Here is a 17,529-nt window from a genome sequence, read left to right on the forward strand (position 1 = left end):
TCGGTAAGTAATAGGCATGGCATGATTATTATAGAGAAATAACAAATTCATATGGAATGTGTCTCCCCAATGAAATATTGTTGATGATATGATACTGCACACTCTGCTACTCTTAAGGAATTGGTCTGCATGTATGGCGTTCTTGCTTCAAGAAATATTATTTTCTAGCTGTGGATCAGTTCATAGTTGTATCCAATATTATATCCATATTTGAAAAATAGTAGATGATTACGTTGTTTGTTAAATTTTAAACAAGTTATTAGTAGTTTATGTGTGTGTGTGCATATATATATATATATATTTATATTAAAATGTTTAAAGATTCAGTATTGTTCTTTGTTTTTTCCTCTCCTAGGGTTTTTTCCTATCCTAGGGTTTCCTTTGTAGAGGTCTTCGTACTGCCTTGGTGCAGTTGGTCTTGTTCTACGTTTTGCAAGTATGATTACGGAAGATGATCTTCCAGTGCTTTATACAAAGCTTTCTTTGACTGAGAAGGAAAGTGAAGATGTGGTCATCGAACCAGAGAATCTGGAGGAAGTGTTGCCTCGAGGAGGGAAGTGTTTGTTGATGCAACTCTTTACTGGAAAATATTTCAATCGGGAAGCGTTTAAGGGCACGATGCGGAAAATATGGAGGACTGTCATGGGAGTTTGTTTCCGGGACCTCTCATCAACACTGTTTCTTGTTGAGTTTGAGGATGTTAGTGATAAAGAGAAGGTTCTAAGAAAGGGGCCATGGACTTTCGATAAACACCTGGTTTTGTTTGCTGAAGCGGATGGTAGACTTCAAGTACAACAGATTAAATTGGAGATTGCATCCTTCTGGGTCAGATTACATGATCTTCCCATTATGGCTCGGAATGCACAAGTGGGTCAAAAGCTTGGGGAGAAGATCGGCGTAGTTGAAGAAGTGGATCTAGAGAACGGTGAAGTGGAATGGGGAGAGTATTTGAGGGTGAGAGTCAAGCTCAATGTGAATGAACCTCTCTTACGAGGATCTAAGTTGTCTGTTGGAGGTGGTCAGTCGGTTTGGATTTGGTTTTCTTACTAGCGATTGCCTAATTTATGTTACTGGTGTGGGCGATTGGGTCACGTTGATAAAGATTGTAGTGATAGGGAGGGTATCTCTGGAATGGAAAGTGATAAGGTTATTCAACCATATGGTGTTTGGTTACGATCGGGAAGCTTCAGTGAGAAGAAGAACTCAGCAAGGGGTCGATTCACAGGGGAAGCAAAGATGGATTCTGTTAAAGTGACTTCCTGTCTGCCTAGTTCGTTTAAAAATCTTTCCCCTTCGTCGGCGACAGAACCAGGTCTACCTGCCAGTAATTGCTTAGCCGGTGTTTCTGGCGATGGTGAAATCGTAACAGTTACAACTCCCACGGTAGGAAGTGATGCGGAGAAGATGGCTGAATTTCAGGAAGGACCGTTACCCAGTAACGCCTTTCATGAGATTTTAAACTGCTCAATGAATGCGGTTGGTGTTAATGGGGTCAGTGAATAAGGTGTTAAAGGGATTCTAAAGGGTGTGGATGGGCCTTCGGCTGGGGCTTTTGAAGAGGGGCTTTCTAGTGGGTCTTTTGATATTGGGCTTGTTGAGATTTCGGTTGAAGTAGGGCCGACTGTTGTGGAGAAGCCCGACCCGTTGAAGAAGCCTGCTTCGGTCCACGGAAATAGACAAAATCGCAGGCTGTCGTTTAAGTCCGAAACGCCTAAACCTAATATCCCTTTTGATGTTGCGACTCAGGATAGCAGCAAGAAGTAGAAACAGAGGAGCACTTATACGGAAGCTGTTCGGCAGGTCAGAACGAGATACGAGCCTGAGAGAATTTCTGAAGCGCCCAATCTCAAGGATGTGGAGCTTGCGGGAAGCACTGAGCTATCGGTGGTGGCTGTTGAATAGCACCGCTGGCAGCCATGAAACTCCTAGCATGGAATGCCCGTGGGCTTGGGAACCCACGAGGCATTCGTCACCTTTGCGATTTGACGAAGAGGGAAGCGCCCGATGTTCTTTTCCTTCAAGAGACAAGGCTTAGTGTGAGAGATGTTGAAAAATGTAAGTTCAAACTTGGTTTTTCCAACTGTTTAGCCATATGTTCTAATGCTAGAAACGGGGGTCTTGCTTTATATTGGGGAAAAGAAGTTGCTCTTTCAATTGTTAATTTTTCTTCAATTCACATAGATGCTGAAATTAGTGATGACAATGTAGTTGGAGGGCGTTGGTTTTTAACAGCCTTGTATGGGGTTCCTGAAACTCATTTACGGCATAGAAGCTGGTCTCTTCTTAGGAGTCTTAGACATTCACGTGGGGAGGCATGGTTAGTCATGGGTGATTTGAATGAAACGATGTTCCATCATGAAAAACAGGGGGGGAATCCTAAACCAGAAAATCAATTATCTGCTTTCCGAGATATAGTTGAGGAGTGTGAATTATGTGACTTGGGGTTTACTGGGTATAAATATACGTGGTCAAATAGGAAAGAAGGTTCTTCCTGTATCAATGAACGTTTGGATAGGTTTCTTGCCAACTCAACTTGGTGGAATTCTTATCCGAATGCGAAGGTAGTTCACGACTTTGTGGCTTATTCCGACCATCTCCCAATTTGGTTGGAATTGGAGGGTGATACTATTGTTCCTTATAAAAAGAAAAAAGTCTTTTGGTTTGAGGAAATGTGGGTTGGAAATCTTGATTGTGAAGCTATCATTAAGGATACATGGAGAATGGGTAATGTTCACTCAAGATTGGAGAATGTGGTGGATATGATTAGGAAGAGTGGTGTCAAGTTGTAGCAATGGAACAGAAATAGCTTTGGGAATGTTCAGAAAAAGCTTCAACAAGCTAATTTGAAACTGAAACAAGTGTATGAGGATCATCGGGGGTTTGATGTATCAGCCTTAAATGTTGCTAGAAAGGAGGTTGCAATCTGGTTAGATAGGGATGAAGTGATGTGAAGACAACGCTCAAAGGCTCTATGGCTAAAAGAAGGTGATCATAATTCAAGATATTTTCATATGAAAGCATCTCAACGAAGAAAAAAGAATCTTTTGCAAAGAATTCAGGATGAACGGGGGCAATGGCATGAGAGGACTCATATGGACAATGTTATTTTGGGTTATTTTAGTGAGCTGTTCACTTCTTCAAATCTAAATGCTTCACTAGATTTTCTGAATGATTTAAGAGGAAGAGTCACCCCAAGTATGAATGAAGATCTGACTCGTGTGTATTCCGAAGATGAGGTTAAGATCGCACTGCAGCAAATGAATCCCTCTAAGGCTCCGGGCCCGGATGGCATGTCACCAATTTTTTTCCAAAAATATTGGCAAGTGGTAGGTAGTTTTGTGACTGCAGCAGTGTTGCATGCCCTTAATACAGGTTCTTTTCCTTCCTCTCTTAACCACACCTTTATTTCTTTGATTCCTAAGAAGAAATCTCCAATAAGAGTTACGAATTATAGACCGATTCGCCTATGTAATGCGGTTTATAAACTGATTGCCAAGGTCATTGCAAATAGGCTGAAACTGGTTTTATCTAATATTATTGGGGAATGTCAAAGTGCATTTGTGCCCGGGCGTCTAATTACTGATAATGTCCTTATAGCTTATGAAGTGATTCACTATCTGAGGCTTAAAAGGACAGGGAGTAAGGGTTTTATGTCTTTGAAATTGGATATGAGCAAAGCGTATAATCGGGTAGAGTGGGGTTTTTTGAAATCTATTATGGAGGTATTGGGTTTTAGTGAGGAGTTTGTGAGGCTGATTATGCAGTGTGTTAGCTCGGTTTCTTTTTCGGTGCTTATTAATGGAGAACCTAAGGGGCCTATTATTCCTTCTAAAGGGCTTAGACAAGGGGACCCTTTGTCTCCCTATCTTTTTCTATTATGTTCTAAAGGGTTAACCTCTTTATTAAAAGAAGCGAGTTTGAGGCGACAACTTTCAGGTATTAAAATATGTAGAGGGGCTCCGAACATCACTCATTGATTATTTGCAGACGATAGCCTGATCTTTTGTAAGGTTGATTTAGAAGAAAACAGACGGATTCAAGATATTTTGGCAAAGTATGAGGCAGTCTCTGGTCAGCGGATAAATAGGGAAAAACAGCAATGGTTTTCAATGGAAATGTGTCAAGGAGGACCCAAGAGGATATAAAAAATTTATGGGGTAATTCTGACATTCAGCAGTACAAAAGGTATCTTGGGTTACCACCTTTAGTTGGAAGATCCAGAGGCAGAGCTTTTTAGTCCATTAAACAAAGGGTTTGGCAGAAGCTACAAATTTGGAAAAAAAAATTGCTTTCTCAAGGGGGTAAGGAAATTTTGATAAAAGCAGTAGCACTTTCAATTCCATCCTACCCTATGAGTTGTTTCCTTCTCCCTTCTACTTTATGTGATGATTTGGAGGCTATGATGGCTCGTTTTTGGTAGAGTCAAAAAGATAATGAGAGGAAAATACATTGGTTAAGCTGGAATAAAATGTGTACTTCTAAATCCTGGGGAGGTTTGGGTTTTAAAAAGCTGAAAATTCATAATTTAGCTATGTTGGCTAAACAAGGGTGGCGTTTGCTCCAAGATGAGAGTTCTTTACTCCATAGACTTCTAAAGGCTAAATATTTTCCATCTTCAAACTTTTTGACAGCCAAGTTGGGTAGATGTCCTTCTCACTCTTGGCGAGGGATTTGGGAGGCTAGAAAGTGGGCAGTGGGTGGGTGTAGATGGAGGATTGGAGATGGTACTTCTGTTAATATTTGGAGTGATAAGTGGATTCCAGGTCATACCTCTTTGGAGAAGGAAGGTTTTGAGATAAGAGGGGGAACTGAATGGGATTGTGTTAATACTCTATTCTCTGAAAATTTTGCTTCATGTGATATAGATAAACTTAGAGCTCTCTTTAATCCAAGTATAGTTATGGATATTCTAAAAATGCCGTGTGGTGCTGTGAATCATGGAGATAAAAGGATGTGGGAATTTGAAAGAAACGGCTTATTTAGTGTCAGAAGTTGCTACCGGCTCATTATGGATAAACAAGGCTTTCAATAAGCTAAATCCTCTAATGCTATAAATCACAAAATGCTCTGGAAGCATCTATGGAAGATGCTGGTTCCAAACAAGATAAAAATTTTTGCTTGGCATGCTTGCAAAGATGGATTGCCGACAAAGACAAATCTTTTGTTAAAACATGTTCCTATCAATGGGATTTGCAGTTTCTATAAGGAGCAAGAAGAGGGAGTTTTTAATGCTTTGGTGGGTTGTAAATTTCTGGAAGGAGCTTGGTTGAAAGCTCTGCCTTCTATGAATGCAGCATCTCATTCAAATATTTTTGATATTGCCTTTTAGTTTTGTTTGGATAAGCATTGGGAGAGTCTATCTATTTTCTTCACTGTGGCTTGGGGTTTTTGGTATAGACGAAATAAATTTTATCATGATCAAATTGGTGTTTCTCCCTATCATACTATTGATCATGCTTTATCTGTGTTGAAAAGTTATAAATCTATACAAAAGCATAATCGACGGCAAGTGCAAGCTCTCTATCACTGGAAGGTGCCTCAAGAAGATTTTCTCAAGCTTAATGTAGATGGCTCTTTACATGTAGAAGCTGGAAAAGCTGGAACTGGAGCTATTTTGAGAGATAACATGGGAAGAATACTGCTGGCAGCAGCTCTACCAGAAGTGTTGATGAAGTGGAGCACATTGAACTTTTAGCCATTTTCCGTGGATTACAACTCTGTGCAGGTATGGGTATTACTAATATCCAAGTGGAAAGTGATTGCCTCATGGTGATTGAAGCTCTAAACAAAGATAGTATGTCCAATTCGCAGTATGGTGGGATTTATTTGGAGATTAAATAGTTGTCTTCTTTGTTTCGAATTTGTTTATTTACACATGTTTATAGGGAAGCTAATAAGGCTGCCCATTCTCTAGCTCAACATGATAGACATCTTGATAATATTACTACTTGGTGGGATTGTATTCCGGACTTTTTATCTCAAACCTTATGGTTTGATTTATGTCTGTAATCTTCTCTTTGATTTAATGAAGTTGGAAGTTCGAGTATCAAAAAAAAAATGTTTAAAGATTGATGTTTAAATATTAATGTTTGAAAAAAAAAATTACACTAAATCTATACTCAACAGTATATTCTGGACGATAGATATAAATTAATATTACCAATTGTTTTATTTGTCTTAAGTTCTGGCGTGCTAGCTCCATTAATTAAGAGCTAGCGTTTCTAGTAGTAGTTTGACTTGATAATCCTCATGACTTGGCCGGCCCTATTTGCAATCCACCATAACAAGAAAGATACTTTTCACACGTTTGTATATGAAAGATGAATATGACTCTTCATAAAATATATTTCTGACACAACGATTTTTCGTGAATGTCAATATCAGTGAAATAATCATAGTTCTTTATAATCGTCACTACAAGAATTTGGACTTTTTCCAGCGATTTTTGAGTCGCTGCAAAAATATTCGCCGTAATATAGATCATATAGCGGCGACTTATTAATCGCTGCTATATATCCACTGAATAGTGGCGATAAGTATCATTCTGCTATATCCTAACAACTATAACTATTTTCGCGGCGACAATTTTCGCTGCAATACCATGAATAATTAGTAGAGGCGCCAAAACAACAATTTTATTTTCTATTTCCCTCCCCGCAGCCTGGAGTTAGTCACAGTGCCTCTCCTCCCTCCGTTTGTGTTTCAGTCGATTTCTTACTAAATCCCTTCCGGCGATTCGATACGACGGCGGCGACGATAATCCCCCTCCCAATCGCTCCCAAAGCTCCCTCTCTGGCCTCCACTACATTTTCGCCGTCAAGTAGAAGCTTGGTCATCGTTTCCAACCCAAACCAAAGCTGTGCCGGGGACTATCAGCTTACCCATTAGGTTGTATGTTACCCCCTTCAAATCTTAAACTTTCTATACCTTGCTATGCGTCTACCAAAAATTAAATCCCCATTCTGTTGAATGCATATGTACAAACGATAATCAAAGCCAACTTCGACCTCTGTCCTGATCTAGAGCGGGGTAATTTCTTCCATTTTGCTGTTAGTCAGAAACAAAGGCCGAGAGAGTCCCAGTTCTTACTGTGTGCGAGGCTTGCCAGTCCATGGAAAGGGGTAATTTCTTCCATATGTAATTTTTTTTTTAAAAAACCATGCATGAACATAGCGCCATGGAAAGGGGTGACTTGGATTGTACCATTACATGCACAAATTGGATTTTTTTGGCTTTGTGCATGTTTTTTAATTTTTAATTTTATTTTTTTGATATATCTCGATGCTGTACATGTTCAATTCATTGGTTGATTATCATATAATGGTAGTTGGTATTTTCTTATGTTCAACCTCAAATATATTTAGGTCTGATCTCTAGTACTTGTTGTTGCAAACCCCATTCAATGAATCTGTGCATTTGATGTTAGTTTTAGGGCTAGATTCTAGGAAATAATTTGGGGAAAAACAAACCTCAAATTATAATTGTACAATTAATTACCTCCAATAGCTTTTGAGGACTCACTCGAAGATTAATCCAAGTGCTGATCTTCGAAGAACTGTGGCCTTTTGTCCAATCAGGTTTTGCAGGCGGGGAAGATGATGATGGTGGTGATATCATGCATAAATTAGTAGTACTTCCTTCTACAATATTAGAAAAAGTCATCATGTTTGTTGTATATATTTTCCTTTTCGTTTTAAGACGTACATGATGTATGCAGCCATCATGTGCATCATGTGTTTGAAGTTACGAGGTCTAATAATTTGTCTCATGAGGTCTTATTACTAAACAAAGTGGTACTGCATAATATATATATACACACACTCTAGAAATTCATGATCGAGTTCCGACGTACTTAAGCCATCTTAAATGATTGGAACACTGAGCTAGCTAGCGTAGTGCCAAGCTAGCTATCATATCATAAGCCTGGTTGGCGAGGAGCTGGATTACACTAAACTCTATATATATAATTAAAAAGGTCAATTAGAAAATGAAATAATGCCAAACAGGATGATATTATAAATTGCATGCATGGGTAAAGAAATAGAATGATTTTGGATCATTTTATTTTGCTGTTAGTCAGAAACAAAGGCCAAGAGAGTCCCAGTTCTTACTGTGTGCGAGGCTTGCCAGTCCATGGAAAGGGGTAATTTCTTCCATATGTAATTTTTTTTTTAAAAAACCATGCATGAACATAGCGCCATGGAAAGGGGTGACTTGGATTGTACCATTACATGCACAAATTGGATTTTTTTGGCTTTGTGCATGTTTTTTAATTTTTAATTTTATTTTTTTGATATATCTCGATGTTGTGCATGTTCAATTCATTGGTTGATTATCATATAATGGTAGTTGGTATTTTCTTATGTTCAACCTCAAATATATTTAGGTCTGATCTCTAGTACTTGTTGCTGCAAACCCCATTCAATGAATCTGTGCATTTGAGGTTAGTTTTAGGGCTAGATTCTAGGAAATAATTTGGGGAAAAACAAACCTGCGATTCCAACATTGTCCATTCAAGCTTTAAACAATGGCATATCCTACCAACACTTTGTTTTTTTTCTTTCCAAAAATCTGGATGCTTGTTAAAATCTGTGTTAGTATGGTTGGTTGCCTGAAACTAGGTGTTCTTTTCAATGATCATCATGCTTATGTTCATTTATTCAAAAGGCTGTCTTTCTAAGCTTGCTTATATTCATTCAGTTTTGATAAATATCCTAATATGTATCAACACCCACTATTAGTTTTGCATCTACAACTTGGTCCCATGTTGTTACTTAGGATGACAAAACGGGGACAAATCAATGCTATGTAATTTATTATGTTATAAATAGAACAGGTTAAGATGTTCTATTTTTCCATTAATTAATCTAAACAATAAAAGTTAGGCTGAGTTGAAAATTGAGTCTGTAGGCAATAAGTTAAACACTATGAATAGACCAATAGGAGCAAATAAATGGTTATTGAAATGAGGTTTCTCCAAAGTTCTAGTAGACTAGCACTAAATCATATGGAGGGTGCTCCTAAATATTATCATCAGATGTCACTAATAAAATCTGAATGATGGTCAAAGACCTGTTGGATGACAGTGTTCAAGAGGTTCACAGTATAGCTAGAGAAGTCAACCATGATTCTATAGGCCGATAGTACACTTGTTTTCTAATAACAAGTAAGACTGGAACGTGGATTTCTCTAGAGACTTACAGGATCGTTTAGTGAGTGAAGCTGCTGATTTCAATGCTATCCTTTCTGCTTCTAAGATTGATCAGACCAGGGATGGGACTCTGCAATGGACTCATGATTCTAAAAGCAGATTTTCTTTGGAGTTTTCTTACAAGATCTTAGCTAGTCTTGGTAATATCACATTTCCCTCGAAATGTATTTGGATGGCTAAAGTGCCCAGTAAAGTTGCTTTTTTTGGCTGGTTGGTGTCGCTTGAGAAAGTTTTAACTACCGATAATGGAAGGAAAAGGGGCTTTTATGACCTGGACTGGTGCACCATGTGTAAAAATGATGGTGAATCTGTCAACCATTTGTTTCTTCATTGTGAAAGGGCAACGGCTTTGTGGAAAGAGTTATTCGACCTAGTAGGTATCGTTTGGGTCATGCCTTTTCACGTGGTGGATTTTTTGGTTTGCTGGCAAGGAGCAACTGGAAGGAGGCGAAGTATAGAGGAGTGGAGAATGATCCCCCTGTGCTTATTCTGGTGTCAATGTCTTGAGAGAAATGGGAGGTGTTTTGAAGATCGTGAACGCACAAGGATGGAACTTAGGGACTTTCCCCTCAACACTTTAAACTTTTGGGCGAATTATCTTTTAAGGGATATCAACATTTGTAATGTTTTTCTTTAGTTCTGTTTCTGATTTAGATTGTACTTAGGTTTACTCTCTTTTATACTACCCGTGTACTTGGGCTATGCCTATTTACTATGAATAATCATCCATATTATCTATCGCTGAAACAGTCTTCCTATTAGTTAGTTAGCTGGAAAATGTTTGGAGTTTTTTCCAGCCAGACATTTTTGGATGCCATATGAGTTTTGGAAAGGTGATGACAAATTACCCTTTTCATTGCTCTATGTTCATGATCACTAATATGATGTAGAAGGTTGTCTTTGCCACTTTTATAAGAACTTAGATCAGCAAAAGAGTCTTATCGACTTTTGCACCATGCATTTAGAAGCCGACAGTTTACTTTTTATTAGTGGCGAATATAGCATAGCATTTTTTGAGTAACATATTAAGAGTAGGTTACACATTTATTACTTGCAAATATTGCATGCTTTAAGTACTCTATGGCAGTTTGTAATACTGTAAATCTAGTAACATTGGCAACATTTTCTGAGTTTTGAGTAAAAAACTACCTGGCTATAGTAAATCTCTTTGCTATAATTTAGTGCACATGTATTAAATTTGTATTAAATAAAAATAAAAACATCCTACATTATATATCTCTTATATAATTATTATAAACTAAAGTTGATGTGCAAAACTGACACGAGTTTGAGATCAAGATGTATGGGGGTTCTTCCTTTAACTTGTTTAAATTGAGCATCCGGCTGATTTTTAAATCTATTCTTCCCAAACATTTTTAACCCACACCAAAAGAATAGATCATACATCAAAGCTATTTATGTCGAGCAACTTTGTCTCAAACTTTACATAGCAAAGATGTGATGCATATGGTGAACATATGCATTGGCCCTAATAAAGGAACTTCCTTGATTGGCAGTTCCGCTAAGATAGGTCTCCACGAGCAACCATTGCCTGCAAAGTCAAGAAAACTAGTTCTGTTGCATTAGGAAGGATGATATTGATTGAAGATCACAAATAGATTCTTTCAGATCAATAATATGTTTCCTCCTATCAAAATTAAAAAAAAAAAAAAAAGACTGAAGCAAAAAGATTGCTAATTTGGTTACAGTGAGTACAAGCATGTTATTTTTATGGTTTCTTTTTTTTTTTTTTTTTGCCTAGGGGGGGGGGGGTGTGGTGACCATATAAATGATATGGCTGTCTATGCTATTATAAAAAATTTCTGTAATTAAATTTCTGTGCTGATTTTTTTTGTACTTATATAATCATCTGTTTTTAATTCTTTGAGAATATTAAGCAGGCAATGAACTTAATTCAAAACTTCCATAGCAGTTTAATCTGAGATTAGGGATCGCCTGTGAAACACCTCTTAAATTTTAACAACCGAGAAACACCTGCAGTATAATATGTGCACTAAGATTGTCTTAATAATTGATTGCTTAGGCCCTGTCTCTTTCTTGGAAATAATTGTGTGTTTCGATTTGTTGTAGGTTTGAATTTGCAGTAGATTGCCATTGTGCAGCAATAGCCTGTCTAACATCACGCACACCCTGCCGCGACTGTCGTTGCTAAATAGGTAACTATGAGGCATGTATTTTTGTTTTACTTTCTGTCTTGATTTGCTGTGAGTGGCAGAAAAGTACAAGAAAAACTATCGCTGAAATCCTAGGCTCTAAACCAGTGGACTTTGTATGGACTTTTTGGGTTTAAAGACTACCATGTATAAAGCGAATGGAAATTTCATTCAAAATGTTTTTGTATTGTTTGTCTTCCATGTTAAAAGCAGTATTTTGACTCTTACATATACTTCTAAAACATTAACGACCAATACATTCGTTTACACTTATATATATGGCCTGTCTTTTTACAATGTTTTTCTCCTATGAATTCTTTGTACAATGTGGGATATTGATTGACTACCCTTTAATTAATTCTCGAATGACATATATATGGAATAAACAGTGTGGAATAAATGGAGCGTTTCTAACCAAAAGATAACATTATTCATCTCACTTATGACGATTGTGACTGCCCTTTCTTTTGTGTAGAGAATTTTAGCATGTGCAGATTTAAGTGACTCGGACATTACGGTCCATCTCCCATTTATATCTGATCTTCCAGCCTTTTTTTTTTTCCTTGATGTTTCGTTTATGGGCCGGTAATGGGACAAAGTGTTTTGCATTTTTGCCTTGTTGGACCTAAAATAGGTGACAAAGTGCTTATTTCACAACCAATTGTGAAATAATCTTGCCCTTTCAGCTAATCGCTAAAGGTCAAATCTGAACTTTCAGATGATAATTTCCCAATGGTATGTTGACTGATATGTTCTGTTATGCGCATTCTCCTATTTTGGGTATGCTTAAATCCAACGTTAAAAAGTAGGCAAAGCTTCCTGGGACATACCTTGAAATGGTTATTTTTAATTGTTTATGGAAGTATGATTAACATTCTGCTTGTTGGTTTTGTTGAACTGATGGATGATAATAAAGAGCAATGCTAGGGACAAGCCATCTTGTGAAAACTGCTTCTCAGTTAACCTTGTTTAGAAGTTGTTTAGAAGTTGGTTATATTCCTGAGGTTAATGTCGTTTAACCTTCTTTTGACATTAGTGCTGATAAGAGAGGCAGGCCAAGGGCCACATGAGCAATTTGACATTTGTGTTTGTGGTTGAGTTATTGACCAGCTAACTCAAGAACAAATTAAAGGGTTGACTAGATTTGGGTTTTTTTTTTTTTTTTAACATCAACTGAAATTTACAGTTTAGATAATTATAAAAATGTTACAACTATAAATAAATCTGTGTACAAATTGCTATAAATTTGTGTGCTTAAAAATAATTTTTTTATTTAACAAATATTAATATGATTATAAATTTATTTTTATAGAATTTTTTTTGGGTATAGAAATCCTGATTGCATTAATCTTAGATGAAAATAATTAAAGGGTTGTCAACTTGAGCATTCATTAATTATCATCCATTAAAAACTGAATGAAAGTTGCAGCATTAGTAGCAGTAATTAGTTAAGACCTGCACAGCACAGCACTGATGTGAATAGATATAGACAAAGACTGCCCCTTTGCTTTGCTTGCTTGCATTCTTTGATGTGATCAGAGTCCAAAGTCGAAAAACAAAGCATTAAAAATAATGCTTAGTCTACAACCAACAAGTAATTGCATTTAGAGCAGGAGAAGAGGAGGAGAGGTCCCCTTTCTATTAAGTAACATTGTTTTGGTCTAGATATATAGGCCGGCCTCCCTAAGTACTTAATGCTTAAGCTTGTTGTCTATGTCTATGCAAGCTAAGAGCAGCAGCTAGACGGCTACATCCATCTTTTATAGTTGAAAGCTATTGTGTTTGTGGGTGATGTTCTCTAGGAAGCTGGAAGATAACTGTTCCTCATGAGTCATGCAAGGCTGCAATATCCCTTCTCCTCCTTCTCTTCGTCTCCTCCCCGGCTAGCTCTCTAGCATTTAAAGACCTTAGAAACTTCTTTATCTTTGACATTTGAGATTTTTTCATATATATAATAAATGCAGGCCGTACCATCATAAAGCTCTAAATTATTGACACAACGAACGTGTGTAGCCGTCTGTTTGTCCCCAAAAACCTCAACATTCCAACACCCATTATCATTTACCAGCTGAATCCCATAAAACAATTTTATCATGCTTTTCCTTTTGATCAGAACAAAAGCTATTTTACTGTTCGCTGTAATATTGTTGTACAGTGCATGCCATGTTTTTTGTACTGTACTCAAGTTTATTAAATACGTTACAGCTTTGCTTATATTTAATGCGTGGCTCTGAGTTAGGGTGGAAAAAATTACGATTAAATGCCTTGCTCCTTTACTTTTTGTTGGGAAAGTCCATGCTTGAATTTTTACAACTTCTGGGACATTATTGCTTGAAGTGGCCCAGAAGTAGAAACATAAATTTTTACTTCTGGGCTAAACCATGAAAGATGTGAGTGTGCCTGAACGATCTTCTTCAGGTACATCTATGTTTACACATCCAATTACAACAATGAACCAAAGAATACTAGAAACCCCCTTTGATATACCAGTTATCCCCCGAAAATGCTTAGACTTCAAGTTAAACATTTATTCTCCATTCATGAGGTCCACGCTATGTTCATTTAAAGATCCAATTGGTAACTAAATTTAATCACTCAATCAAGATTGTGATACCATCGGTTGTGAGGCTTCTCTTATACTTGATGAAGCTTTGTACAACTGTGCATAACCTCACTCATTCCACTAACTCAACTGTGGAATGAGTGATACTTGTAACATACACACCTTTCTCGTATGAGCAAAGCTTTCAACAGTTGAGCTTGCTAGACATATGAGGATGAATTCTACATTTCTTCATGTACTATACCCGTCATCCAATTGCATGATGTGCCCAAAGGTCATATATTTTGCCTTCATTTTTCCATGTTTGTCAAACGGTACTTCATCAACTACCTGAATATCATGGTCTCTATTTTTTTAACTCTATTCCTCACCCACTTTTTTTAGATGGACAAAAGTTGGATGAATGAGCCCGATAGACTATTATCGCCTGCATACTCCGAAGGGGTTAAAAATTTCCTGTCACAAGCACAAATTCATGCAAGTGGAAGGAATCGCATTCGGTGTCCATGCCGTACATGCCTTAACAATCTGTGGCTGCCTATATTTGAGGTGGAAACCCATTTGTTCATGAAAGGGATCAATCCAAATTACACACAATGGATATTTCATGGGGAGGAGGATACAACACAATACGTCAGTGACGACGATATCTCGAATGAGGTTATACCCGAAGATGATTACATCGATGACATGCAGCAGATGTTGGATGACATGCGTGCAGGCACCTTTGTTGATGTGCCACAAGAGAACACTGGATCATCAAATAGGCCACCAATTCCTGAAGATTCACCAGCAACGTCTTTTGACAAGCTACTGGAGGATGCCCGACGTCCTCTTTTCGACGGGTGTACAACATTTACAAAGTTGTCGTTCATTGTGAAGTTATTACACATCAAATCTATCGGTGGATGGTCAATTAGATCATTTGACATGCTCCTTGATCTGTTGCGGTCTTCCTTTCCTGATGCACTCTTACCACAATCATATGAGGAGTCAAAGTCTTTGGAGCGCGGGTTGGGTTTCAATTACCATAAAATCCATGCGTGCCCCAATGACTGCATCTTATTCTGGAAGGAATATGACACGCTTAATGAATGCCCTGTATGTAAGGCTTCGAGGTGGATGCCAAATACACACGGATCACGCGTCATACCTCAAAAAGTGTTGTGCCATTTTCCGTTGAAACCGAGATTGCAGCGTCTTTTTATGTCTGTGAAGATAGCAGGTGATATGAGATGGCATAAAGAGCATCGGGCAATAGAAGATAGTAGTATGAGACATCCGGCTGACTCTGAGTCTTGGAAGAAATTTGATGAACATCATAGTTGGTTCACTGCGGATCCTCGCAATGTTAGGCTCGGACTAGCAAGTGACGGCTTCACTCCCTTCAACAACTTGGCTAAACCTCATAGCATTTGGCCTGTGATCCTTGTCCCGTATAACTTGCTGCCATGGTCATGCATGAAGGACCAATTCTTTATAACATCTCTGATTATTCCAGGGCCAAGGTCACCAGGGAATGAGATCGATGTTTACTTGCAACCGTTGCTGGATGAGTTGCTTGAACTCTGGGAATATGGGGTACCTACATATGATGCCTCAAGTAAGGAGACGTTTACGTTGCATGCTGCATTGTTGTGGACAATCAATGACTTTCCTGCCTACGGGAATCTCTCTGGCTAGTCAACAAAGGGAAAATTAGCTTGTCCGTCTTGTAATGCTGACACGGACTCCAATTGGTTGAAATATGGCCGAAAACATTGTTATATGGGACACCGACGTTTCTTACAGCCAGATCACATGTGGAGAAGAAGGAAATGGTTGTTCAACGGTAAAGAAGATCATCGTATGCCACCAAGGGATATGGGAGGATACGATATTCTAACTCAATTGCAGATGATTGGGGATGTGACATTTGGCAAATCTCTTAGGAAGAGAAAACGTACTGCCGAAGAGCTGAATTGGACAAAGTGCAGCATATTCTTCACATTACCTTACTGGTCAACACTTCGACTTCGGCATAATTTAGATGTTATGCATATTGAGAAGAATATTGCCGAGAACGTCTTATTCACTTTAATGACCAGTTCAGGAAAAAGTAAGGATAATATCAATTCAAGGCGTGACCTGGAGTTATTGGGCTATAGAAAAGAATTACATTTGAGGTGTGAAGGTGATCATGTAACAATGCCGCATGCACTGTACACATTACATGGAGATGAAAGGAAGAAGTTATGTGAGTGGCTACGCGATATCAAATTTCCAGACGGGTTCTCTTCCAATATCTCAAACTGTGTTTCTACACGTGATTGCAAAATCACTGGGTTGAAAAGCCACGACTGTCATGTTTTCCTTCAAAGACTACTCCCAATTGCTGCAGGGGGGTTTTTAAGAAGTGACATTGCCTTGGCTTTGACTGAACTTAGCACTTTCTTCAAAGAGTTGTGCGCTCGCACACTGGATGTGAATCGCCTATCCCAGCTCCAAACTGATATAGTCACCATTCTATGCAAACTGGAGATGATATTCCCTCCCTCCTTTTTCGATGTCATGGTCCATCTAGCTGTCCATTTGCCCCGTGAGGCTATACTTGGGGGTCCAGTACAATATAGGTGGATGTACCCATTTGAGAGATATCTAGGCAAATTCAAGCGGTATGTTAAGAATAAGGCTCGACCAGAAGGTTCAATAGCCGAGGCCTACATTCACACTGAATGCCTGACATTTTGCTCCATATACCTCCAAGATGTTGAGACCAAGTTCAATCGAGTGGACCGCAACATTGATGCTGATGAAGAGGAAACTATAGATGGATTCTGCATTTTTAACCAGAAAGTTCGTCCCTTGGGAACATCATCGAATGTGCAATTAGAAGATAAACTCTTTAAGGCAGCCATCTGGTATGTGCTCAACAATTGTCCGGAGATTGGACCCTATATACAGTAAGCATCAATCTCTTTACTGCAAAATCTACTTCCATTCGAACTTAACAAGTTTGCATATATGCATGCCCATAACGCCAAATTTTATAGTGAGCACGTGTTCTCCAAATGTAGGGAACACTACGAGAAATGTAGTGTGCAACACCCAAACAACATCATGAGCACGCATCAAACCGAGTTTGCAACTTGGTTCAAGCACTGTGTAAGTTCTCCTCCATACTTATCTACGTTGAGATATTATAAATTTATTTGACATGTTTTGAAATTATGAAAATAATAAATTATGATCCATCTTCAACAATATTGGTATAGATCCAGGAACTTCTTTACATTAAGGTTGGTACAACAGATTAAACCCACATACCTTTTTTGATTTTTTTTTACAAACATTAAGTATACTTTTTGATCCATATTGACTGAACTAATATGTAGAATATCACTAAAATGTTGTTATATTCTTATTTGCTCGAAATTTGCAAATCTCTTATGATGTGTATTTCTATAATTATGCTTGATCAGGTGAGGGGAAAACAATACTTCTGTGCATTAAAGCTTCACTGCACAGACAAGTTTGGCATCGGGGTTGCTTTCTCCTACGAGACCAATTTATCATGCAATCCAATTTTCAAGCTGGCGGCA

At 38.1% G+C, this 17,529-nt stretch overlaps 1 protein-coding gene across 1 annotated transcript; it reads left to right on the forward strand.

Annotated features, from left to right (window-relative positions):
- Positions 1 to 1,916: 1,916 nt before the first annotated feature.
- On the forward strand, positions 1,917 to 2,789 carry LOC122306312 (DNA-(apurinic or apyrimidinic site) endonuclease, chloroplastic-like). Its single transcript, XM_043118744.1, has one exon. It carries the CDS (start codon positions 1,917 to 1,919, stop codon positions 2,787 to 2,789), a length of 873 nt encoding a protein of 290 aa, XP_042974678.1.
- The last annotated feature ends 14,740 nt before the right edge of the window (positions 2,790 to 17,529 follow it).

The sequence above is a fragment of the Carya illinoinensis genome, chromosome 4, assembly GCF_018687715.1.
Source record: "Carya illinoinensis cultivar Pawnee chromosome 4, C.illinoinensisPawnee_v1, whole genome shotgun sequence".
Classification (NCBI taxonomy): Eukaryota; Viridiplantae; Streptophyta; class Magnoliopsida; order Fagales; family Juglandaceae; genus Carya; species Carya illinoinensis.